This window comes from Pristiophorus japonicus, chromosome 3, assembly GCF_044704955.1.
Source record: "Pristiophorus japonicus isolate sPriJap1 chromosome 3, sPriJap1.hap1, whole genome shotgun sequence".
In the NCBI taxonomy this organism is placed as follows: domain Eukaryota; kingdom Metazoa; phylum Chordata; class Chondrichthyes; family Pristiophoridae; genus Pristiophorus; species Pristiophorus japonicus.
This window is the reverse complement of record NC_091979.1, coordinates 204,310,666-204,336,349: the sequence shown is the minus strand read 5'-3', so window position 1 is coordinate 204,336,349 and position 25,684 is coordinate 204,310,666. Positions and strand designations below refer to the sequence as shown.

The window sequence follows — 25,684 nt, the reverse complement described above, 5'->3', positions numbered from 1 at the left end:
CTCTCATCCTTCTAAACTCCAGTGAATACAGCCGATCCAGTCTCTCCTCATATGTCAGTCCAGCCATCCCGGGAATCAGTCTGGTGAACCTTCGCTGCACTCCCTCAATAGCAAGAACTTCCTTCCTCAGATTAGGAGACCAAAACTGAACACAATATTAAAGGTGAGGCCTCACCAAGGCCTTGTACAACTGCAGTAAGACCTCCCCCGCTCCTATACTCAAATCCCCTAGCTATGAAGGTCATTTGCCTTCTTCACCGCCTGCTGTACCTGCATGCCAACTTTCAATGACTGATGAACCATGACACCCAGGTCTCGTTGCACCTCCCCTTTTCCTAATCTGCCGCCATTCAGATAATATTCTGCCTTCCTGTTTTTGCCCCCAAAGTGGATAACCTCACATTTATCCACATTATACTGCATTTTCCCATTCACCTAACCTGTCCAAGTCACTCCGCAGCCTCTTAGCATCCTCCTCACAGCTCACACCACCACCTAGTTTAGTGTCATCTGTAAACTTGGAGATATTACACTCAATTCCTTCATCCAAATCATTAATGTATATTGTAAATAGCTGGGGTCCCAGTAATGAGCCCTGCAGCACTCCACTAGTCACTGCCTGCCATTCTGAAAAGGACCCGTTTATCCCTACTCTCTGCTTCCTGTCTGCCAACCAGTTCTCTATCCACGTCAGTGCATTACCCCCAAAATCATGTGCTTTAATTTTGCACACCAATCTCGTGTGGCACCTTGTCAAAAGCCTTTTGAAAGTCCAAATACATCACATCCACTGGTTCTCCCTTGTCCACTCTACTAGTTACATCCTCAAAAAATTCTAGAAGATTTGTTAAGCATGATTTCCCTTTCATAAATCCATGCTGACTTGAACCGATCCTGTCACTGCTTTCGAAATGCGCTGGGAAATTCTCAGATACTAGTGACGAGATACACTCACCAGGCCGCCAGTAAAGGACCCAAACATCAACAGATTATTTTTAGAAATATTCCAGCTTAACTACATGTTTTAATTATAAAGAGAAAATAACTCGTGAGAAAAATTCAGACACATAGGCAAAAAACAAGTTTTTAAAAGTAGCACAAGCAGGGTAATTTCTTTTCAATCTGAACATGAAGACAGTCACTGGCAAACACCATTCTCAAGTTCTAGCCTCACCTGGAGGGACTTTGTTATCCAGCAGAGCTCGAAGTTGGTTGCACAAGTGGGCCATATTATGCAGCTGTCGGTTTGGCTGCAGATCTTTCACCCAGGCTGGAGTGTGACATACTGGACAGTCATTCCCAAGAGAATCAGCAACACAAACTCTGTAAAAACAGCATACTTTCGTTTATACAGAATAACACACAATATTCAAACCATCTGCAATTTGTCAGATCACTAGTTTATTACCCCTTTCTTCCTTTCCACTACCTAGATTCATCACAACACCCATCATTCCCCAAGCGAAAGAGGTGGCAGGCAGCTCATTCTCAATACGACCCCAATAACACACTGCAACCCCTGGGTAATGTGCAGCAGGTACCGTAGCAAAATTAGCCTTATAATCTTCCTCTTACTCCAAGTGAGAGCACCTGGGCTCCACTGTGCTTCCCAACAACCCTACTAGGACTGGGAACTAAGTGAATGAAATTAAAAAGCAAAATACTGCAGATGCTAGAAATCTGAAAATACTCAGCAGGTCAGTCAACACCTGAGACAAGAGACGACAAATTATCCTTCCGTTTGTGGACCCTTCTTCAAAATAAGAACCGGACAGATATATTATTACAATCAGAACAAGGAGGGGAGAAACGTATGTGTGTATATATAGATAGCGAGGAAGTGAGAGAATCAAAGAGACAGAAATGATCAGTAGAATTATCAAGGTTAAATGAAGTAATGGGCCATTTAAAACTGTTCTTCCAGTTCAGCAACATAGTGAGGACATAATAAATGGTGAGACTAACAGTTTATGAGTGTGAGTACTGTGTGTAATGAGCAAGTGTGACCTTGCTCCTTTATTAAAGATTCCAGAGTGCAGGTATCTCATGGGTGGCCTGCTTATATACTGTGATCCCAAGGGATGCTGGGATCCTTTGAGACTCCAATAGGTGGGCCCTCTAGTGGTCAGGTGTAATGCAAGTTACAAAGAGTTAAATACATAACATCACTCCCCCGTGAAGTCAACAGTACACTTATTTACAAGGTGAGACGATCTGGGGCTTTGCGCTCCCTTGTCGATCGTCTCAGTACAAATGTTGGTGTGGGTGGGTTGGTCAATTCTTCACTGGGCTATTGGGCAGCCGGCCTTGCCGGGCTGCTGGGGATGATGAGTTCGGTTTCGTGGTCAACTATGATGTCAGTTGCCACTTGTGTGTGCATTGGAGGGTCAAAGTTGGTGGTGTCCTCTTCGGGTTGTTCGTAATTGTTGGTAAACCGCAATTTGATTTGGTCCAAATGTTTGCTGTGCATTTGTCCATTGGTCAGTTTGACCTGAAACACCCTCTTTGGCTGTGACCATGCCAGCGAGCCATTTGGGACCATGTCCATAATTGAGCACAAACATAGGTCATTGATCTCAACATCGCGTGACAAATTTGTGCGGTCATGGTACATACTTTGTTGATGCCGCTTGCCCTCCATGTGATCATGGAGATCAGGGTGGACAAGAGAGAGCCTTGTTTTAAGAGTCCTTTTCATGAGCAGCTCAGCTGGTGGAATCCTGGTGAGTGAGTGGGGTCTGGTGCAGTAGCTGAGCAGCACTTGGGACAATCAGTCTGCAGGGAGCCTTCCGACACACGTTTCAAGCTTTGCTTGATGGTCTGAACTGCCCATTCTGCCTGGCCATTGGATGCGGACTTGAATGGGGCAGATGTGACATGTTTGATCCCGTTGCGGGTCATGAATTCCTTCAATTCAGCACTGGTGAAGCACGGCCCATTGTCGCTGACTAGGACATCAGACAAGCAGTGCGTGGTAAACGTGGCTCATAGGCTTTCAATGGTGGCCGTGGATGTGCTTACAGACATTATTGTACATTCAATCCATTTTGAGTAAGCGTCCATGACAACCAAAAACATTTTGCCTAGGAATGGGCTTGCATAGTCTACATGGATCCTCGACCACGGTTTGGATGGTCACGACCACAAACTTAGCGGTACCTTTCTGGGTGCGTTGCTCAACTGAGAGCAAATGTTGCACTGGCGCACGCATGACTCTAAATCTGAGTCGATGCCAGGCCACTACACGAGATCTGGCGATGGCTTTCATCATTACGATGCCTGGGTGGGTGTTGTGCAGTTCGCAAATAACTGTGTCTCTGCCTTTCTTGGGCAAGACCACGCGATTGCCCCAAATAAGACAGTCCGCCTGCAGGGACAACTCGTCTTTACGTCTGTGGAATGGCTTAATCGCTTCCTGCATCGCCACTGGAACACTGGAACAGCTCCCATGGAGGACACACTTTTTTTTACTAAGGACAGTAAAGGATCCTGGCTGGTCCAGGTACTGATCTAGTGGGCCGTAGCAGGGGATTTCTCATTCTCAAATGCCTCCATGACCATGAGCAAGTCCACTGGCTATGCCATTTCCGCCCCGGTGGTGGGCAATGGTAGCCGACAGAGCATCTGCGCAGTTCTCTCTGCCCGGTCTGTGGCAGATTACATAACTATGCCGACAGTGTGAGCACCCATCTTTGGATGCGGGCAGAGGCATTGGTATTAATCGCTTTACTCCGAGAACAGCGATATAGAAACATAGAAACATAGAAAATAGGTGCAGGAGTAGGCCATTCGGCCCTTCTAGCCTGCACCGCCATTCAATGAGTTCATGGCTGAACATTCAACTTCAGTACCCCATTCCTGCTTTCTCGCTATACCCCTTGATCCCCCTAGTAGTAAGGACCTCATCTAACTCCTTTTTGAATATATTTAGTGAATTGGCCTCAACAACTTTCTGTGGTAGAGAATTCCACAGGTTCACCACTCTCTGGGTGAAGAAGTTCCTCCGCATCTCGGTCCTAAATGGCTTACCCCTTATCCTTAGACTGTGACCTCTGGTTCTGGACTTCCCCAACATTGGGAACATTCTTCCTGCATCTAACCTGTCTAACCCCGTCAGAATTTTAAATGTTTCTATGAGGTCCCCTCTCATTCTTCTGAACTCCAGTGAATACAAGCCCAGTTGATCCAGTCTTTCTTGATAGGTCAGTCCCGCCATCCCGGGAATCAGTCTGGTGAACCTTCGCTGCACTCCCTCAATAGCAAGAATGTCCTTCCTCAGGTTAGGAGACCAAAACTGTACACAATACTCCAGGTGTGGCCTCACCAATGCCCTGTACAACTGTAGCAACACCTCCCTGCCCCTGTACTCAAATCCCCTTGCTATGAAGGCCAACATGCCATTTGCTTTCTTAACCGCCTGCTGCACCTGCATGCCAACCTTCAATGACTGATGTACCATGACACCCAGGTCTCTTTGCACCTCCCCTTTTCCTAATCTGTCACCATTCAGATAATAGTCTGTCTCTCTGTTTTTACCACCAAAGTGGATAACCTCACATTTATCCACATTATACTTCATCTGCCATGCATTTGCCCACTCACCTAACCTATCCAAGTCGCTCTGCAGCCTCACAGCATCCTCCTCGCAGCTCACACTGCCACCCAACTTAGTGTCATCCGCAAATTTGGAGATGCTACATTTAATCCCCTCATCTAAATCATTAATGTACAGTGTAAACAGCTGGGGCCCCAGCACAGAACCTTGCGGTACCCCACTAGTCACTGCCTGCCATTCTGAAAAGTACCCATTTACTCCTACTCTTTGCTTCCTGTCTGACAACCAGTTCTCAATCCATGTCAGTACGCTACCCCCAATCCCATGTGCTCTAACTTTGCACATCAATCTCTTGTGTGGGACCTTGTCGAACGCCTTCTGAAAGTCCAAATATACCACATCAACTGGTTCTCCCTTATCCACTCTACTGGAAACATCCTCAAAAAATTCCAGAAGATTAGTCAAGCATGATTTCCCTTTCACAAATCCATGCTGACTTGGACCTATCATGTCACCTCTTTCCAAATGCACTGCTATGACATCCTTAATAATTGATTCCATCATTTTACCCACTACCGATGTCAGACTGACCGGTCTATAATTCCGTTTTCTCTCTCCCTCCTTTTTTAAAAAGTGGGGTTACATTGGCTACCCTCCACTCCATAGGAACTGATCCAGAGTCAATGGAATGTTGGAAAATGACGGTCAACGCATCCACTATTTCCAAGGCCACCTCCTTAAGTACTCTGGGATGCAGTCCATCAGGCCCTGGGGATTTATCGGCCTTCAATCCCATCAATTTCCCCAACACAATTTCCCGGCTAATAAGGATTTCCCTCAGTTCCTCCTCCTTACTAGACCCCCCGACCCCTTTTATAACCGGAAGGTTGTTCGTGTCCTCCTTCGTGAATACCGAACCAAAGTACTTGTTCAATTGGTCCGCCATTTCTTTGTTCCCCGTTATGACTTCCCCTGATTCTGACTGCAGGGGACCTATGTTTGTCTTTACTAACCTTTTTCTCTTTACATATCTATAGAAACTTTTGCAATCCGTCTTAATGTTCCCTGCAAGCTTCTTCTCATACTCCATTTTCCCTGCCCGAATCAAACCCTTTGTCCTCCTCTGCTGAGTTCTAAATTTCTCCCAGTCCCCAGGTTCGCTGCTATTTCTGGCCAATTTGTATGCCACTTCCTTGGCTTTAATACTATCCCTGATTTCCCTTGATAGCCACGGTTGAGCCACCTTCCCTTTTTTATTTTTATGCCAGACAGGAATGTACAATTGTTGTAGTTCATCCATGCGGTCTCTAAATGTCTGCCATTGCCCATCCACAGTCAACACCTTAAGTATCATTCGCCAATCCATCCCAGCCAATTCACGCCTCATACCTTCAAAGTTAGCCTTCTTTAAGTTCTGGACCATGGTCTCTGAATTAACTGTTTCATTCTCCATCCCAATGCAGAATTCCACCATATTATGGTCACTCTTCCCCAAGGGGCCTCGCACAACGAGATTGCTAATTAATCCTCTCTCATTACATAACACCCAGTCTATGAGCAGCCTGTGGTCAGTTTCAAGCTCAAACTGGAGGCCAAATAAGTACTGGTGCATTTTTTTTTAAACCCCGTAAACGCACGCCAGAGCCTCTTTTTCAACCATGCTGTAGGCCCTTTCGGCCTTGGACAAACTCCTTGGATGCATACGCAACCGGTTGCAAAATCTCCGAATCATTAGCCTGTTGTAACACACACCCGACCCCGTATGAGGCGACGCATCGCAAGCTAACACTAATCATTTACATGGATTATACAGGACAAGCAGTTTGTTCGAACACAATAAGTTTCTGGCTTTCTTAAAGGCAGGCTCATGTGAACTCCCCCATACCCAGTCGTCTCCCTTGCGCAGTAGCGCATGTAAGGGTTCTAGCAGGGTGCTTAACCCAGGTAGGAAATTACTGAAATAGTTAAGGAGTCCCAGGGACAACCGCAGCTCCATCACATTCTGTGGTCGCGGTGCGTTCTTGATGGCCTCCATCTTGGCGTCGGTGGGTCTGATGCCATCTGCTGCGATTCTCCTTCCGAAGAATTCGACGTCCTGTGCCAGGAAAACACACTTAGAGCGTTTCAACCTGAGCCCCACGCGATCCAACCGACTAAGAACCTCCTCCAGATTCTTCAAGTGCTCCATGGTGTCCCGACCTGTAACCAATATGTCGTCCTGGAAGACCACTGTGCAAGGAACTGACTTTAGCAGGCTCTCCATGTTCCGTTGGAAGATCGTTGCGGCCGACCGAATCCAGAACGGGCACCGGTTGTCGATAAACAGACCTTTGTGCGTGTTGATGCAGATGAGGCTTTTCGAGGACTCTTCCAGCTCCTGCGTCATATTGGCTGAGGTCAGGTCCAGCTTAGTGCACTCCAGCCAGGGTCGCAAATAGATCGTCTGCCTTGGGTTACGGGTACTGGTCCTGCAGCAAAAAACGGTTAATCGTTACTTTAGAGTCCTCGCAAATTCTAACCGTACTGTCCTCCTCGAGTCCCGGAACAATCGTTGAATTCCACTGGCGCGATGATGCCTTCATGTTGCAGCCTGTCCAGCTCAATTTCCACTTTTTCACGCATCATGTACGGTACCGCCCGAGCCTTGTGGTGGATGGGTCGCATACCGGGAATCAAATGGATCTGCACTTTCGCCCCCGAGAAGCTTCCAATGCCTGGCTCGACCAGCGGTGGGAACTTGCTTAGAACCTGGGTACATGAGGCATCGTCGACGGACGAAAGCGCTCGGATGTCATCCCAGTTCCAGCAGATTTTCCTCAGCCAGCTTCTGCCAAACAACGTGGGGCCATCCCCTGGCACAATCCACAGTGGGAGTTCGTATACTGCTCCATCATAGGAGGCTTTGACTTCTGCACTGCCAATTACAGGAATTAGTTCCTTGGTGCAAGTCCTTAATTTAGTGTGAATGGGGCCGAGCTTGGGCCTGTGTGCCTTCTTTCCCCAGTCTGTCGAAGGCCTTTTTACTCATTATGAATTGACTTGTTTCCATGTCCAGCTGCATAGATACTGGAATGCCGTTCAGTTCAACTTTCAATATTATTGGTGGGCATTACATTGTGAATGTGTGTACCCCGTACACTTCTGCCTCCTCCGTACGAGTTTCCAACTCAGTCTGATCCACTGTGGATCGGTCTTCCTCTGCAACGTGGTGGTTTGCAGCTCGCCTGCACATTCGTTGGAGGTGTCCCATTGTTCTTAACCACTGCATGCATAGTGCTTAAAGCGGCATTGATGGGGCCGATGATCACCTCCGCAGCGCCAACAGGGTGTTAACTGCCTCGCATTAACAGATGATGGCAGACTCTGGGTCAATCGAGGTCGGGCCACAGCAGCCGGCGTGTACGTTCTGCCATGTACATTTCTGCTCAAAACCAACATTACTTTATGCACAGTACTGGCCGAAACTTCTTTGTTCTGCGAAAGCTGCTTGGTGTTGTCGCTGGTGGACATAAATGCCTGGGCTATCGTTATGACTTTACTCAGATTCGGAGTTTCTACAGTCAACAGTTTGCGAAGGATTGTCTCATGTCCGATGCCCAGTACAAAAATGTCTGAGCATTTGTTCTAGGAATCTCTCAAACTCACAATGTCCTGCGAGGCGCCTTAGTTCGGCGACGTAGCTCACCACTTCCTGGCCTTCTGATCGTTGACACATGTAGAACCGCTATCTCGCCATCAAAACGCTTTCCTTAGGATTTAGGTGCTCCCGGACCAGTGTACACAATTCTTCACAGGATTTCTCTGTTGGTTTTGCCGGGGCCAGGAGATTCTTCATGAAGCCATAGGTTGCTGCCCCACACACAGTTAGGAGGATCGCCCTTCGTTTGGTGGAGTTCTCATTCGCTTCCAGCTCGTTGGCCACAAAGTATCGGTCGAGTCTCTCCACAAAGGCCTCCCAATCATCCCCTTCTGAGAACTTCTCCAGGATGCCGACTGTTCTTTGCATTTTTGCGCGGTTGTTCATTACCTCGTCACCAATTGTTACACTTATAAATGGTGAGACTGAGCATCCAGGAAGGCGCTGAACATTGAGTTTTTACGCTGTAGCCAAGCGTAAACAGTGGAACGAGCGCGCAGCAACCCAAGCACTCCACCCACCCGTTCCTTCAACCAACTACCGCACCTAAGGCAGAGACTGTAGATCCCACATAGGACTCATCAGCCACAACAACTCATTTTTATTGTGGAAACAAGACATCCTCGACTCCGAGGGACTGCCTAAGGAGAAGAAAAGTGTCTCGCCCTGAGAGCTTGCTGTATGTGTGCTAATACTTACAAGGGATCCCCCAGGAATGTGTCAATATTGATAGAAGTTTCCCCACACAGAAAAGTTTGAAGACTACTGACTTAGTGCAAACGTATAATTTGTCAATGCATTAATATTTTTCTCATTGTATAGCCCCCTAGCAGCATGCTAGCTACATGGTGGTTTGCCAAAGGAATGAGGCAGACTGTTTTGAAAATACAATATTCTACTCGCGCAAAATATCAATTTTATTGAAGTATTCATTTTCATGTATTTACAGAAAAATAAACCTATTTCACTGGTTGATACACATCACAAGAGGAGTATGTAAGCAGGATTATATGCACTTCACATATTGAGAGGATCTCAACTATTATTTAAATATCACTACTGTCCAGCAACCAACCCGACCAAGCCAAATAACTCCTAAACTCCGAGGAACTCCTGCAGTAATGTTCTGGGGCCGAGATGATTGGCCATCAACGACCATCTTCCTTTGTACTCGGCACGGCTCCAGCTACTGGAGAGTTTTCCCCCTTATCTCCACTAACTTCAGTTTTACTAGAGCTCCTTGGTGGCACATTCAATGTAAGGCTGTCCTGATGTCAAGAGCAGTCACTCTCACCTCTGGAATTTGGCTCGTGTCCATGTTTGGACCAAGGCTGTAATGAGGTCTGGAGCCAAGTGGTCCTAACGAAACCCAAATTGAGCATCAGTGAGCCAGTTGTTGGTGAGTAAATGCTGCTTAATAGCACTGTTGATGACACCTTCCATCACTTTGCTGATGATTGAAAGTAGGCTCCCACATTACAACAGTGGCTACACTCCAAAAATACTTAATTGGCTGTAAAGCACTTTGAGACATCCGGTGGTCATGTAAGGTCCTATATAAATCCAAGTCTTTCTTTCTTTTAAGTTGATGGGGCTGTAATTGGCTGGATTGGATCTGTTCTGCTTTTTGTGAAAACCTATCTGGGCAATTTTTCAAATTGTGGGGTAGATGGCAGGGTTGTAACTGTATTGGAACAGCTTGGCCAGTGACTGGCTAGTTATGAGCATAGTTCTTCCAACACTACAGTCGGATGTTATCAGGGCTGGTCGCCTTGCGTCCTCTGCATTGTTGTTTCTTAATGTCACATGAATTGATATAGCTGAAGACTGGCATCTGTGATGGTGGGGACCTCAGGAGGAGGCCGAGAACGATTATCCACTCGGCATTTCTGGCTAAAGATGTTGCAGATACACTTGCGTGCTGGGCTCCGCCATCACGGAGGTTGGGGATGTTCATGGAGCTGCTTCCTTCCATTCGTTACTTAATTGTCCAGCACCCTTCGTGACTGGATGTGCCAGGGTTGCAGAGCTTTGATCTGATCTGTTGGTTGTGGGATTGCTTAGCTCATTGGCACTTTATGGTTAATAGCACCTCCCATACACCAAATTACAGCAACATGAAAAAGTCAACAACATTCTTATCAGCAATTTCATTCGCCAGTGGTCAGATTTTGACAACCTATCCCATGTTATGTTCTTACCGGCAAAATACATGCTCACAACCTCCAAGACAGACAGGTTCCTGCAGCAGTTTGGAACTGAAATAGAGAAATATTTATGAATGATCAAGTCACATACTGTACAGTAAACAATATATATGCTGCTCTCCATGTGCAAGAGCTCAAACAAAGACCTATCGAAAGCAAAAACACACCACAGGAAACCTATTTTAAAAAATCTGACAATGAATTATGATTTTCTATTTTGCTTATCTGTTTAGAAAAAAATGTTGAACCATGCATGGAAGCTACAGTATACACAGCAAATCAAAGACCAGATCATTTGGTTTGTTTTTTTGGCCGTATTAACAGAAGAACACAAGAAATAGGAATGGGCCCCTCGAGCCTGCTCTGCCATTCAATATCATGGATGAACTTTTACATCAACTCCACTTTCCCGCCCGATCCCCATATCTCTTGATTCCAATAGTGCCCCAAAATCTATCTATCTCAGCCTTGAATATACTCAACTACTGAGTATCCACAGCTCTCTGGGGTAGAGAATTCCAAAAATTCACATCATGAGTCAAGAAATTTTTCAACTGTCTGAAATGGCTGATACCTTATCCTGAGATTATGGCCAATGTTCTCTTTAAGCTATACAGCGCTTCAGGGAACCTGTGCAGCCGGCTTTTCAATGTAGAAAGCGCGCATGCACGGTATTTTGAATGGCCAAGATAGGGCCAAAACAAAATTACACGGAACATTGACTATGACCCTCAAGTCAGGGGAAACTGCCTCAGCATCTACCCAGTCAAGCCCTCTTAGAATGTTATACATTTCAGTGAGATCATCTCTCACTCTTTTAAACTCCAGAGAATATAGGCCCATTCTACTCAATCTCTCCTCATCGGACATCTCTCTCATCCCAGTGAACTTTCATTGCACCCCTTCTAAGGCAGACCAAAACTGTACATAGTACTCTAGGTGTGGTCTCACCAAGGCCCTATATAATTGCAACAAGACCTCCTTACTTATACTGCAACCCTTTTGCAATAAAAGCCATTTGTCTTCCTAATTGCTTGCTTTACCTGCATGTTAACTTTCTGTGATTCATGTACAGGGACACCCAAATCCCTCTGAATCCCAACATTTACTATGCTCTCACCTTTTACAAAATATTCTGCTTTTCCATTCTTCATACCAAACTGGATAACTTCACACTTCCCCATATTATACTCCATCTACCACCACCTTGCTCAATCACTTAACCTGTCTATATCCCTTTGCAGCCTCTCTGCATCCTCCTCACAGCTTACTTTGCATCGTCAGCAAACTGGAATACATTACTCTGTCCCCTCATCCAAGTCATTAATATCAATTGTAAATATCTGAGGCCCAAGCACTGATCCTTGCGGCACTCCCCTGGTTACAACCTACCAACCTGAAGATGACCCGTTTATTCCTACTGTTTTCTGTCCATTATCCAACCCTCAATCCATGCTAATATATTACCCCAATCCTATGAGCCCTAATCTTGTGTAACAACCTATTGTGTGGCAACTTACTGAATGCCTTCTGAAAATCCAAATATACTATTTCCCCCATTATCTACCCTGCTAGTTATACACTCAAAAAAAACTCAAATAGATTTGTCAAACACAATTTCCCTTTCATAAATCCACGTTGACTGTCTAATCATATTATGATTTTCTAAGTGCCCTGTCACCACTTCCTTAATAATGGATTTCAGCATTTTCCTGACGACTAACGTCAGGCTAACTGGCCAATAGATCCCTGCTTTCTCGCCGCTATTGAAGAAAGGAGGGAGAGTTACATTTGCTACCTTCCAATCTGTTGGTGGTGTTGGCTGAGGGAGGAAAGATGGCCAGACATGGAGAGAAAGTCCTGCTGTCCTTTAAATAGTTTTATTTGTTAAATAGTTAAAGTCTTTTACATCCAACAGAGTGGACAAATGGGGCCTCGGCTTTAATATCGGGGAAACGGGACGGCACTCGCGGACCACCGACCAGGATTCGACCGGTCACAACATGGGCCAGGCGTTTCCCAACTGGGGCAAAAAATCCTCGGTCCCATATTGCTGAACCGTGTCCATTGACCGCATCACCTGCTGGTCTGCTGCTGGCGAGGAGCATGGTCTCAGGCAGCTGACATTAAGGGCACAGGTAAAGAGGCTCGTGTCCCCAGGGGGGAGCCAAGTGTACTGACCCCGGACACTGCCAGTGGGTGTGAGCCAAGCCCAGTGCACTAACCCCGGACACTGCCACTGGGTGTGAGCCAAGCCCAGTGCACTGACCCCGGACAGTGGGAGTGACCTGAGCCCGGTGCACTGACCCCGGACAGTGGGAGCTACCCGAGCCCAGTGCATTGACCCCAGACTGTGGGAGTGTGCCAAGCCCAGTGCACTGACCCCGGACACTGCCACTGGGTGTGAGCCGAGCCCAGTGCACTGACCCTGGACAGTGGGAGTGACCCGAGCCCGGTGCACTGACCCCGGACAGTGGGTGTGAGCCGAGCCCAGTGCACTGACCCCGGACAGTGGGTGTGAGCCGAGCCCTGTGCACTGACACCGGACAGTGGGAGTGACCCGAGCCCGGTGCACTGACCCCGGACAGTGGGAGTGACCCGAGCCCGGTGCACTGACCCCGGACAGTGGGTGTGAGCCGAGCCCAGTGCACTGACACCGGACAGTGGAAGTGAGCCAAGCCCAGTGCACTGACCCTGGACAGTGGGAGTGACCCGAGCCCGGTGCACTGACCCCGGACAGTGGGTGTGAGCCGAGCCCAGTGCACTGACCCCGGACAGTGGGTGTGAGCCGAGCCCAGTGCACTGACACCTAACAGTGGGAGTGACCCGAGCCCGGTGCACTGACCCCGGACAGTGGGTGTGAGCCGAGCCCAGTGCACTGACCCCGGACAGTGGGTGTGAGCCGAGCCCAGTGCACTGACACCGGACAGTGGGAGTGACCCGAGCCCAGTGCACTGACCCCGGACAGTGGGAGTGACCCGAGCCCGGTGCACTGACCCCGGACAGTGGGTGTGAGCCGAGCCCAGTGCACTGACCCCGGACAGTGGAAGTGAGCCGAGCCCGGTGCACTGACCCCGGACAGTGGGTGTGAGCCGAGCCCAGTGCACTGACACCTAACAGTGGGAGTGACCCGAGCCCGGTGCACTGACCCCGGACAGTGGGTGTGAGCCGAGCCCAGTGCACTGACCCCGGACAGTGGGTGTGAGCCGAGCCCAGTGCACTGACACCGGACAGTGGGAGTGACCCGAGCCCAGTGCACTGACCCCGGACAGTGGGAGTGACCCGAGCCCGGTGCACTGACCCCGGACAGTGGGTGTGAGCCGAGCCCAGTGCACTGACCCCGGACAGTGGAAGTGAGCCGAGCCCGGTGCACTGACCCCGGACAGTGGGTGTGAGCCGAGCCCAGTGCACTGACCCCGGACAGTGGGTGTGAGCCGAGCCCAGTGCACTGACACCTGACAGTGGGAGTGACCCGGGCCCGGTGCACTGACCCCGGACAGTGGGTGTGAGCCGAGCCCAGTGCACTGACCCCGGACAGTGGGTGTGAGCCGAGCCCAGTGCACTGACACCTGACAGTGGGAGTGACCCGAGCCCGGTGCACTGACCCCGGACAGTGGGTGTGAGCCGAGCCCAGTGCACTGACCCCGGACAGTGGGTGTGGGCTGAGCCCAGTGAACTGACCCCGGACAGTGGGTGTGAGCCGAGCCGAGTGCACTGACACCTGACAGTGGGAGTGACCCGAGCCCGGTGCACTGACCCCGGACAGTGGGTGCGAGCCGAGCCCAGTGCACTAACCCCGGACAGTGGGTGTGAGCCGAGCCCAGTGCACTGACACCGGACAGTGGGAGTGACCCGAGCCCGGTGCACTGACCCCGGACAGTGGGAGTGACCCTAGCCCGGTGCACTGACCCCGGACAGTGGGAGTGACCCGAGCCCGGTGCACTGACCCCGGACAGTGGGTGTGAGCCGAGCCCAGTGCACTGACACCTGACAGTGGGAGTGACCCTAGCCCGGTGCACTGACCCCGGACAGTGGGTGTGAGCCGAGCCCAGTGCACTGACCCCGGACAGTGGGTGTGAGCCGAGCCCAGTGCACTGACCCCGGACAGTGGGTGTGAGCCGAGCCCAGTGCACTGACCCCGGACAGTGGGTGTGAGCCGAGCCCAGTGCACTGACACCGGACAGTGGGAGTGACCCGAGCCCGGTGCACTGACCCCGGACAGTGGGAGTGACCCTAGCCCGGTGCACTGACCCCGGACAGTGGGAGTGACCCGAGCCCAGTGCACTGACCCCGGACAGTGGGTGTGAGCCGAGCCCAGTGCACTGACACCGGACAGTGGGTGTGAGCCGAGCCCCGTGCACTGACACCTGACAGTGGGAGTGACCAGAGCCCGGTGCACTGACCCCGGACAGTGGGAGTGACCCGAGCCCGGTGCACTGACCCCGGACAGTGGGAGTGACCCGAGCCCGGTGCACTGACCCCGGACAGTGGGTGTGAGCCGAGCCCAGTGCACTGACCCCGGACAGTGGGTGTGAGCCGAGCCCAGTGCACTGACACCGGACAGTGGTGTGAGCCGAGCCCAGTGCACTGACCCCAGACAGTGGAAGTGAGCCGAGCCCGGTGCACTGACCCTGGACAGTGGGAGTGAGCCGAGCCCAGTGCACTGACCCCGGACAGTGGGAGTGACCCGAGCCCAGTGCACTGACCCCGGACAGTGGATGTGAGCCGAGCCCGGTGCACTGGCCCCGGACAGTGGGTGTGAGCCGAGCCCAGTGCATTGACACCGGACAGTGGGAGTGACCCGAGCCCGGTGCACTGACCCCGGACAGTGGGAGTGACCCGAGCCCGGTGCACTGACCCCGGACAGTGGGTGTGAGCCGAGCCCAGTGCACTGACACCTGACAGTGGGAGTGACCCGAGCCCGGTGCACTGACCCCGGACAGTGGGTGTGAGCCGAGCCCAGTGCACTGACACCTGACAGTGGGAGTGACCCGAGCCCGGTGCACTGACCCCAGACAGTGGGTGTGAGCCGAGCCCAGTGCATTGACACCGGACAGTGGGAGTGACCCGAGCCCGGTGCACTGACCCCGGACAGTGGGAGTGACCCGAGCCCGGTGCACTGACCCCGGACAGTGGGTGTGAGCCGAGCCCAGTGCACTGACACCTGACAGTGGGAGTGACCCGAGCCCGGTGCACTGACCCCGGACAGTGGGAGTGACCCGAGCCCGGTGCACTGACCCCGGACAGTGGGTGTGAGCCGAGCCCAGTGCACGGACACCGGACAGTGGGAGTGAGCCGAGCCCAGTGCACTGACCCCGGACAGTGGGTGTGAGCCGAGCCCAGTGCACTGACCCCGGACAGTGGGTGTGAGCCGAGCCCAGTGCACTGACACCGGACAGTTGGTGTGAGCCGAGCCCAGTGCACTGACACCGGACAGTGGGTGTGAGCCGAGCCCCGTGCACTGACACCTGACAGTGGGAGTGACCAGAGCCCGGTGCACTGACCCCGGACAGTGGGAGTGACCCGAGCCCGGTGCACTGACCCCGGACAGTGGGAGTGACCCGAGCCCGGTGCACTGACCCCGGACAGTGGGTGTGAGCCGAGCCCAGTGCACTGACCCCGGACAGTGGGTGTGAGCCGAGCCCAGTGCACTGACACCGGACAGTGGTGTGAGCCGAGCCCAGTGCACTGACCCCAGACAGTGGAAGTGAGCCGAGCCCGGTGCACTGACCCTGGACAGTGGGAGTGAGCCGAGCCCAGTGCACTGACCCCGGACAGTGGGAGTGACCCGAGCCCAGTGCACTGACCCCGGACAGTGGATGTGAGCCGAGCCCGGTGCACTGGCCCCGGACAGTGGGTGTGAGCCGAGCCCAGTGCATTGACACCGGACAGTGGGAGTGACCCGAGCCCGGTGCACTGACCCCGGACAGTGGGAGTGACCCGAGCCCGGTGCACTGACCCCGGACAGTGGGTGTGAGCCGAGCCCGGTGCACTGACACCTGACAGTGGGAGTGACCCGAGCCCGGTGCACTGACCCCGGACAGTGGGTGTGAGCCGAGCCCAGTGCACTGACACCTGACAGTGGGAGTGACCCGAGCCCGGTGCACTGACCCCAGACAGTGGGTGTGAGCCGAGCCCAGTGCATTGACACCGGACAGTGGGAGTGACCCGAGCCTGGTGCACTGACCCCGGACAGTGGGAGTGACCCGAGCCCGGTGCACTGACCCCGGACAGTGGGTGTGAGCCGAGCCCAGTGCACTGACACCTGACAGTGGGAGTGACCCGAGCCCGGTGCACTGACCCCGGACAGTGGGAGTGACCCGAGCCCGGTGCACTGACCCCGGACAGTGGGTGTGAGCCGAGCCCAGTGCACGGACACCGGACAGTGGGAGTGAGCTGAGCCCAGTGCACTGACCCCGGACAGTGGGTGTGAGCCGAGCCCAGTGCACTGACCCCGGACAGTGGGTGTGAGCCGAGCCCGGTGCACTGACCCTGGACAGTGGGAGTGAGCTGAGCCCAGTGCACGGACACCGGACAGTGGGAGTGACCCGAGCCCAGTGCACTGACCCCGGACAGTGGAAGTGAGCCGAGCCCGGTGCACTGACCCGTCACTGAGAGCCTGCGGGTCAGGTCTGGGGCCTGAGCCGGGGTGAGCACCGCCCCTTCCCCCCACCCCCATCGCTAGAATCGCGCCAGTTACCAGCCCGAGCACTGCAGCATCCTCTGGAGCGCGGCCAGTGCTCCGCCGGTCCGAGCCCAGGCCTGCTTCACCCCGACACCCGGGCTCGACATCGCCGCTTCCCCCACCTCAAATGGCTCGCGCTCGCGCCAAAACATCAACCCAGGGGGCGGGACCTCGGGCTGACTGACGGCAAGGGGCGGGGCCGCGGGCTGACCGACGGCCAGGGGGCGGGACCTCGGGCTGACTGACGGACAGGGGGCGGGACCTCGGGCTGACTGACGGCCAAGGGGCAGGGCCACGGGCTGACTGACGTCCAAGGGGCGGGGCCGCGAGCTGACTGTCGGCCAGGGGGAGGGGCCTCTGGCTGAATGACAGCTAGGGGGCGGGTCTTCTGGCTGACTGACGGACGGGGGCGGGGCCTCTGACTGACTGACGGTCAGGGGGCGGGGCCTCAGGTTGACTGACGGTCCGAGGGACCGGGCATGGCTGAGATCAGGAACTGCAGCAGGTCGCCTGCCGAATGGGCGGGGCATGGTTATGATTGGCGGCCTGGAGGGTCTGTCCCCTGGCGCAAAGCAGAAGAGTATGTAGGAGGAGTTGCGGAGGCTGGCTGACGATGCAATGGCAGAGTTTCCAGTCGGTACCCCCTCATGACGGTTGCTAACACTGATTTGATATATCACTGGAGGGGCCATGTATTTGATCGCATGGCATCTGATCAGGTGACATTAGATCACGTGACACTGGCCCACAGTTTCAAATGATATTGAATTTACCATATATATAAAAAAGACAGAACTTTCTACAGTGCCTTTCGCCACCTCAGGCCGTCCCAAAGCGCTATAATTTCGAAGTGGTCAATGTTGTAATGTAGGAAGCAAATTGTGCGCAGCAAGCTGCCACAGACAGCAATAAAATCAATCACCAAATAATCTGCCTCTTTAATGATGTTGGCCAGGACACCTGGAAAATGTCCCTGCTTTTTGAATAGTGCTGTGGGTGGGTTTACGTCCACCTGAGAGGGCAGACGGGACCATAGTTTAACATCGAATTCAAAAAACAGCACCTCCAACAGTGCAGCACTCCTTCAATGGTGCACTGAGACTGTCAGTCTAGATTATGTGCTCAAGTCCCAGGAGTGGCACTTCTACCCTATTGAAGTACAGTCACTGCTGTACTTTACTATTGTAATGTAGGAAACCCGGCCGCCAATTTGCACACAGCAACATCCCACAAACAGAACTGTGATAATGACCAGATAATTTATTTTAATGATACTGGTTCAGGGATAAATGTTTGGCAGGACACCAGGGAGAACTCCCCTGCTCTTTCAACATGCTGTAAAGCCAGTGAATTGGATATATAGGCAACAGTGGTTATCGTGAATAGTCGTAAAACCCTATGAAATTCATCATCATCATAGGCAATCCCTCGGAAATTAGTTCTTAGGTGGCTGAACAGTCCAATACGAGAACCACAGTCCCTGTCACAGGTGGAACAGATAGTCGTTGAGGGAAAGGGTGGGTGGGACAGGTTTGCCGCACGCTCTTTACGCTGCCTGCCCTTGATTTCTGCATGCTCTCGGCGATGAGACTCGAGGTGCTCAGCGCCCTCCCTGATGCACTTCCTTCATTTAGGGTGGTCTTTGGCCAGGTGTCAGTGGGGATGTTGCACTTTATCAGGGAGGCTTTGATGGTGTCCTTGTATCATTTCCTCTGCCCTCCTTTGACTCGTTTGCCGTGAAAGAGTTCCGAATAGAGCGCTTGCTTTGGGAGTCTCGTGTCTGGCATGTGGACAATGTGGCCTGCCCAGCCGAGCTGATCAAGTGTGATCTGTGCTTCAATGCTGGGGATGTTGCCCGGGTCAAGGACGCTAATGTTGGTGCGTCTGTCCTCCCAGGGGATTTGTAGGATCTTGTGGAGACATCGTTGGTGGTATTTCTCCAGCAACTTGAGGTGTCTACTGTACATGGTCCATGTCTCCGAGCCATACAGGAGGGTGGGTATTACTACAGCTCTGTAGACCATGAGCTTGGTGGTAGATTTGAGGGCCTGGTCTTCAAGCACACTTTTCCTCAGGCGACCGAAGGCTGCACTGGCGCACTGGAGATGGTGTTGAATCATGTCGTCAATGTCTGCTCTTGTTGATAAGAGGCTTCCGAGGTATGGGAAATGATCCACGTTGTCCAGGGCTGTGCCGTGGATCTTGATGACTGGGGGGATAGTGCCTATGAAATTAGGGTTTTTTTAATTACAGGGCGACTCACAGATTGTGGAGCACTTTTTTACTAAATTAGTCAGTAGTTTTATACACCTTTTTTGAAAGCATTTGAGGTTTCACCCTCTAGCCGATGAGTCTGCCCAATTTAATGTGCGAGGTGATTTCACTGGCAGGTGAGTAGAAACAAGCAGCCCCAAAAATTGCAGCCTGAAGCCCTGCTGCAAATATGTGGAGCAAAAAACTTAGTGGGAAAAAATGTGCTCAATAAATTTCACCAACATCCCACTGAACATCCCAGGTGACAAGAAACTAAGAGAAACAGGAATCAAAGAAAGTGAAACAGGGAAGAAGCGGGTTGAGCGTGTGAATAATTCAATTTTTAAGTATATTATCGTGTTAATAATAGATTACCACACCATACATGATTCAGCATTATGTCTGTTCCTACCCAGCTTGGTATGATCTATTTCCTTTAACACTGACCCCATGCCATGGGAAGTAGTACATATATCATAAAATATTTACCTATAGAAAAAAAAGGTCAACTTCAAACTCCTGGAAACTACTCCAAATAAAATGTCACAAATCAAAATCTTTTGATGGGCATGCCCTAGTTTTATAAATCGAACCCCTCTTCAAGTCTACTGTGTGGGGTCATTCCAACATAAATGTCTCACAATATGGTTGGAATATTAAATACACTGACATTTACCTATCTATTTTATGTTTCTTTGAACTAGATCCTCTTCTTCAAAATGTTCTGCTGTCTTACTCAACATTGTATCATTTGAAAACATTCTACTTGCACCACTCTCATCCTGTTCAGTAATAAATATTCTTAGACCATGAAGAGCGATCAGTCTAGGTTTGAAGCAGGTACATTAAATTCAGGACAACACAACTCTGTTGAATGCTTTTTGCCAATATATTACCCAGAGCAAATGAATCATACCTTGTAACACGAATACAAAAGCAAAACACTGCAGATGCTGGAAATCTGAAATCAAAACAGAAAAAGCTGTTCACTAGCCTCCGATCCTCCCTTAATCTCTCCCTCCATGTAAACTCCCCAACCCATTCTCATGGCCAGCTCCTCGAACTTGCCATCTCTCGTGGCCTCACATCATGTCAATTGCAGATAAGGCCATCTTTGACCACTTCCTCGTGTCGCTCTCCACCCACGTCACCTTTCCACCCTCCACGCCCCGTCCTGCCCCTGGTAAAACTCTCTCGCGACTCTCTTACAACTGCACTTATCAACTCCCAACTATTTAGCCTTTGGCCCTCAATACAGCATGACATTTCTGCAGCAACCAATCTGGTCAACCGCACCCTCACCACCACCTCTGATACCTTAGTCCCTGTTAAAACAATTACTCTCAACCTGGCCGTTCCCCCGGGACAGCCCTGATCTTCGCTCCCTTAAGTCCAAGGGACGTAGACTTGAACGGATGTGGCGGACAACTGGTTTAGCCATTCACCGCCAGATCTGGCTGGACCACATAAAGCACTATCAGGTCCTGCTTTCATCTGTCAAAATCGCTCACTATTCCAGAATCATTCTGGAATGTAAAGATAAATCCCAGCTTATATTCTCCACTGCTAACCGTCTTTTTAAACCCATCTCCCCAGTCTCCGCCCTCACCACTGACAATAAGTGTGAGGAGCTCATGGACTTCCTTGTCTCTAAGATTGAGTTCATCTGTTCGGCTGCCTCTGCCTATTCCCTTCCTTCCCGGGCCAAATTTCCTCTGAGGAAGCCCCCTGCCCTAGCCCTGACCTCACACCTTTCTCCAGTTTCTCTCCAGTTTCCCCTCATGACCTTTCCAAGCTCATCCTGTCCATGAGACCCACTTCCTGCTCCTTTGACCCTATTCTCACCAAACTGTTGGCCACCCAACTTCCTTTTCTGGCTCCCATGTTAGCTGACATTGTTAACTGTTCTCTCTCCTCAGGTACTGTCCCCTCTCCCTCAAATCTGCGGTCATCACCTCTCTCCTCAAAAAAGCAACCCTCGACCCCTCCATCCTTGCAAACTACCGCCCCATCTCCAAACTCCCTTTCCTCTCCAAATTCCTTGAATGTGTTGTCACCTCCCAAATTTGTGTCCACCTTTTCCGAAATTCCATATTTGAATCCCTCCAATCCAGTTTCCGTGCCAGCCACAGTACCAAAACAGATCTCATCAAAGTTACAAATGATATCCTTTGTGACTGTGACAAAGGAAAACTATCCCTCCTTATCCTTTTTGACACGTCTGCAGTCTTTGACACGCTTGACCACTCTATTCTTCTCCAATGCCTCTCCACCGTCATCCAGCTGGGTGGGACTGCACGTGCCTGGTTCCATTCTTATCTATCTAATCACAGTGAGAGAATCACTTGCAACAGCTTCTCTTCCCGCCCCCGCATCGTTACCTCTGGTGTGCCTTCAAGGATCTATTATTGACCCCCTCCTATTTCTCATCTACATGTTGGCCCTTGGCAACATCATCTGAAAACACATGTCAGTTTCCACATGTATGCTGATGATACCCAGCTTTACCTCACTACTACTTCTCTTGACCTCTCTGGACGAGCAGAAATCTTCTTCAATTGAATATTGGGAAGACTGAAGCCATTGTATTCGATCCCCGCTATAAAGTCCTGACCCTGCATTACAGACTTACACGAAGCACGTGCTGAAGTCAAGGTCACTCAGGACCTGCACCTTTATTTCACAGCTCTGGAATGCCGCACTTGCCTGAGACCTGCCTTTATATACCTGTGTGGGACAGGTGTGCAGTGTCTCCTGCAAGTGCACTCCTGGTGGTAAAGTATGCTTGTGGTTAGAGGTCATATCACCCTCCCACCACACTACTGAAAGCCTGTGGGCCACGTTTGCCACACATGGCTGACCCGATGTCCTGGTGAGCGACAGCGGGCCATGTTTTACCAGTGCTGAGGTCAAAGAATTCATGACCTGTAAAGGGATCAAACATGTCACATCTTCCCCGTCCAATGGTCAGGCAGAGAGAGCAGTTCAAACCATCAAGCAAGGCTTGAAGAGGGTAACTGAAGGCTCGCTGCAGACTCGCCTATCCCAAGTCCTGCTTAGTTACCGCACGAGACCCCAGTCACTCACTGGGATCGCACCTGCTGAATTGCTCATGAAAAGAGCACTTAAGACAAGGCTCTCGTTAGTTCACCCTGATCTACATGAACAGGTAGAGAGCAGGCGGCTTCAACAAAGTGCATACCATGATAGCGCAAATGTGTCACACGAGATTGAAATCAATGATCCTGTATTTGTATTAAATTATGGACAAGGTCCCAAGTGACTTCACGGAAACATAGAAACATAGAAAATAGGTGCAGGAGTAGGCCATTCGGCCCTTTGAGCCTGCACCACCAATAAGATCATGGCTGATCATTCACCTCAGTACCCCTTTCCTGCTTTCTCTCCATAACCCTTGATCCCTTTAGCCGTAAGGGCCATATCGAACTCCTAAATTGAATATATCCAATGAACTGGCATCATTGCCCACCGCCCCCCCTCCCCCAAGCTCGCTCCCTTTCTACCTCATTACCCCCCCCCACCAACCTCGCGCTCTCTCTTCGCCCCCCCCCCCCCCCGCAAGCTGGCTCTCTCTCCCTCCCCCCCGCAAGCTTGTGCTCTCTCTTTGCCCCCCCCCCCACAAGCTTGCTCGCTCTCTTTTCCCCACCCCTCAAGCTCGCTCGCTCTCCTTCCCCCCCAGCTCGCTTTCTTTCTCCCCCCGCAAGCTCGCTCTCTTTCTCTCCCCCCGCCGCCCCCCCCCCCCCCGGCAGAAAGCACACACTCTTTCTCCCCCCCCCCCAAAGCTTGCTCTCTTTCTCCCCGCCCACCCGGCTCACTCTCTTTCTCTCACCCCCTCACCCTCAAGCTCGCTCTCTTTCTCCCCCCCACCCCTCCCAAGATCGTTCTCTTTCTCCCCCCCAAAGCTCGCTCTCCCCCCCGCCCCCAGCTCGCTCTCGTTCTCCTCTCCCCCTCCCCCCCCCGCCACAAGCTCACTCTTTCTCCTCCTCCCCTCCAAGTTCGCTCTCTTCCTCCCCCACCCCCAACCTCGCACTCTTTCTCCCCTCCCCCCCCAAAGCTCGCTCTTGTTCTCCTCCACTGTCGCGGCCAAAGAGGGGAGCAAGGTGCTTCGGGTCAAACTTTCAAATGGACTCATTCACCGGAAACACTTGGACCAAATCAAACTCAGATTTACGGACTATCCTGAGCAACCCACCTTGGACCCTACCTTTTTTGATCCCCCAACACACACACCAGTAGCAACCGGCACCACGGTTGACCACGAAGCAGAACCCATCATGCACAGCAGCCCTGCAGGGCCCAACACCCCAGGCAGCCCAGCAAGGCCAGCTGCACAGCAGCCCAGTGATGGCCCAACAAATGATTCAACAACACAAGCTTTCACACTGAGACGATCAACCAGGGCAAGAAGGGCCCCAGATCGAATCGCATTCTAAAAAGTTACACTATTGACATTGGGGGGAGAGACTTGTATTTACTCTGTACAGCCACCAAAGGGCTCATCCCTTCGAGTCTCAAGAGATCCCATAATCCCTTGGGAGCACAGGTATTTAAGGAGGATTCACAGGTTGGAGAGGCACTCTGGAGACCTGCAATAAAAGACTGAGGTCACACTTTACTTTGAGCTCCCAGTATTCAGTCTGACCCTTTCTCCATACACAACAGTTTTCAAGACCAATATGTCGAGGAACCAATAAGAGGATTGGCAATTCTAGACTGGGTGATGTGTAATGAGAAAGGACAATTAGCAATCTTGTTGTGCGGGACCTCTTGGGAAAGAATGACCATAATATGGTAGAATTCTTTATTAAGATGGAGAGTGACACAGTTAATTCAGAGACTAGGGCCCTGAACTTAAGGAAAGGTAACTTTGATGGTATGAGATGTGAATTGGCTAAAATAGACTGGCGAATGATACTTAAAGGGTTGACGGTGAATAGGCAATGGCAAACATTTAAAGATCACATGGATGAACTTCAACAATTGTACATCCCTGTCTGGAGTACAAATAAAATGGGGAAGGTGGCTCAACTGTGGCTAACAAAATAAATTAGGGATAGTGTTAAATCCAAGGAAGAGGCATATAAATTGGCCAGAAAAAGCAGCAAACCTGAGGACTGGGAGAAATTTAGAACTCAGCAGAGGAGGACACAGGTTTTAATTAGGAGGGGGAAAATAGAATAAGAGAGGAAGCTTGCTGGGAACATAAAAACTGACTGCAAAAGCTTCAATAGATATGTTAAGATAAAAAGATTAGTAAAGACAAACATAGGTCCCTTGCAGTCAGAATTAGGTGAATTTATATTGGGGAACAAAGAAATGGCAGACCAACTGAACAAATACTTTGATTCTGTCTTCACTAAGGAAGACACAAATAACCTTTTGGAAATACTAGGGGACCAAGGGTCTAGCGAGAAGGAGGAACTGAAGGAAATCCTTATTAGTCGGGAAATTATGTTAGGGAAATTGATGGGATTGAAGGCTGATAAAACTCCAGAGTCTGATAGTCTGCATCTCAGAGTACTTTAGGAAGTGGCCCTAGAAATAGTGGATGCATTGGTGATCATTTTCCAACAGTCTATCGACTCTGGATCAGTTCCTATGGACTGAAGGGTAGCTAATGTAACCCCACTTTTTAAAGAAGGAGGGAGAGAGAAAACATGGAATTATAGACTGGTTAGCCTGACATCGGTGGTGGGGAAAATGCTGGAGTCAATTATTAAAGATGTAATAGCAGCGCATTTGGAAAGCAGTGACAGGATCGGTCCAAGTCAGCATGGATTTATGAAAGGGAAATCATGCTTAACAAATCTTCTCGAGTTTTTTGAGGATGTAAGTAGTAGAGTGGATAAGGGTGAACCAGTAGATGTGGTGTATTTGGACTTTCAAAAGGCTTTTGGCAAGGTCCCACACAAGAGATTAGCATGCAAAGTTAAGGCACGTGGTATTGGGGGTAATGTATTGACATGGATAGAGAAATATTTGGCAGACAGGAAGCAAAGAGTAGGAATAAACAGGTCCTTTTCAGAATGTCAGGCAGTGACTAGTGGGGTGCCGCAGGGCTCAGTGCTGGCACCCCAGCTATTTACAATATACATTAATGATTTAGACGAAGGAATTAAATGTAATATCTCCAAGTTTGTGGATGACACTAAGCTGGGTGGCAGTGCGAGATGCGAGGAGGATGCTAAGAGACTGCAGGGGGACTTGGACAGGTTAGGTGAATAGGCAAATGCATGGCAGATGCAGTATAATGTGCATAAATGTGAGGTTGTCCACTTTGGTTGAAAAAACAGGAAGGCAGATTATTATCTGAATGGTAACAGATT

The 25,684-nt window shown here is 50.8% G+C and overlaps 1 protein-coding gene across 2 annotated transcripts in view; it reads right to left on the bottom strand.

The window, feature by feature from the left end:
- The window catches only part of bard1 (BRCA1 associated RING domain 1), a 228,838-nt gene extending 211,615 nt beyond the window's left edge, over positions 1-17,223 (bottom strand). For both annotated transcript variants that reach the window (XM_070876214.1, XM_070876215.1), the window contains exons 1-3: positions 17,100-17,223; positions 10,394-10,450; positions 1,175-1,323 (exon numbers count right to left, since the gene is read on the bottom strand). In XM_070876214.1, coding sequence (XP_070732315.1) covers positions 1,175-1,323; positions 10,394-10,450; positions 17,100-17,191 — 298 coding nt within the window. In that variant the 5' untranslated portion in view covers positions 17,192-17,223. The remainder of the gene's footprint in view (positions 1-1,174; positions 1,324-10,393; positions 10,451-17,099) is intronic.
- Between the last annotated feature and the right edge of the window lie 8,461 nt (positions 17,224-25,684).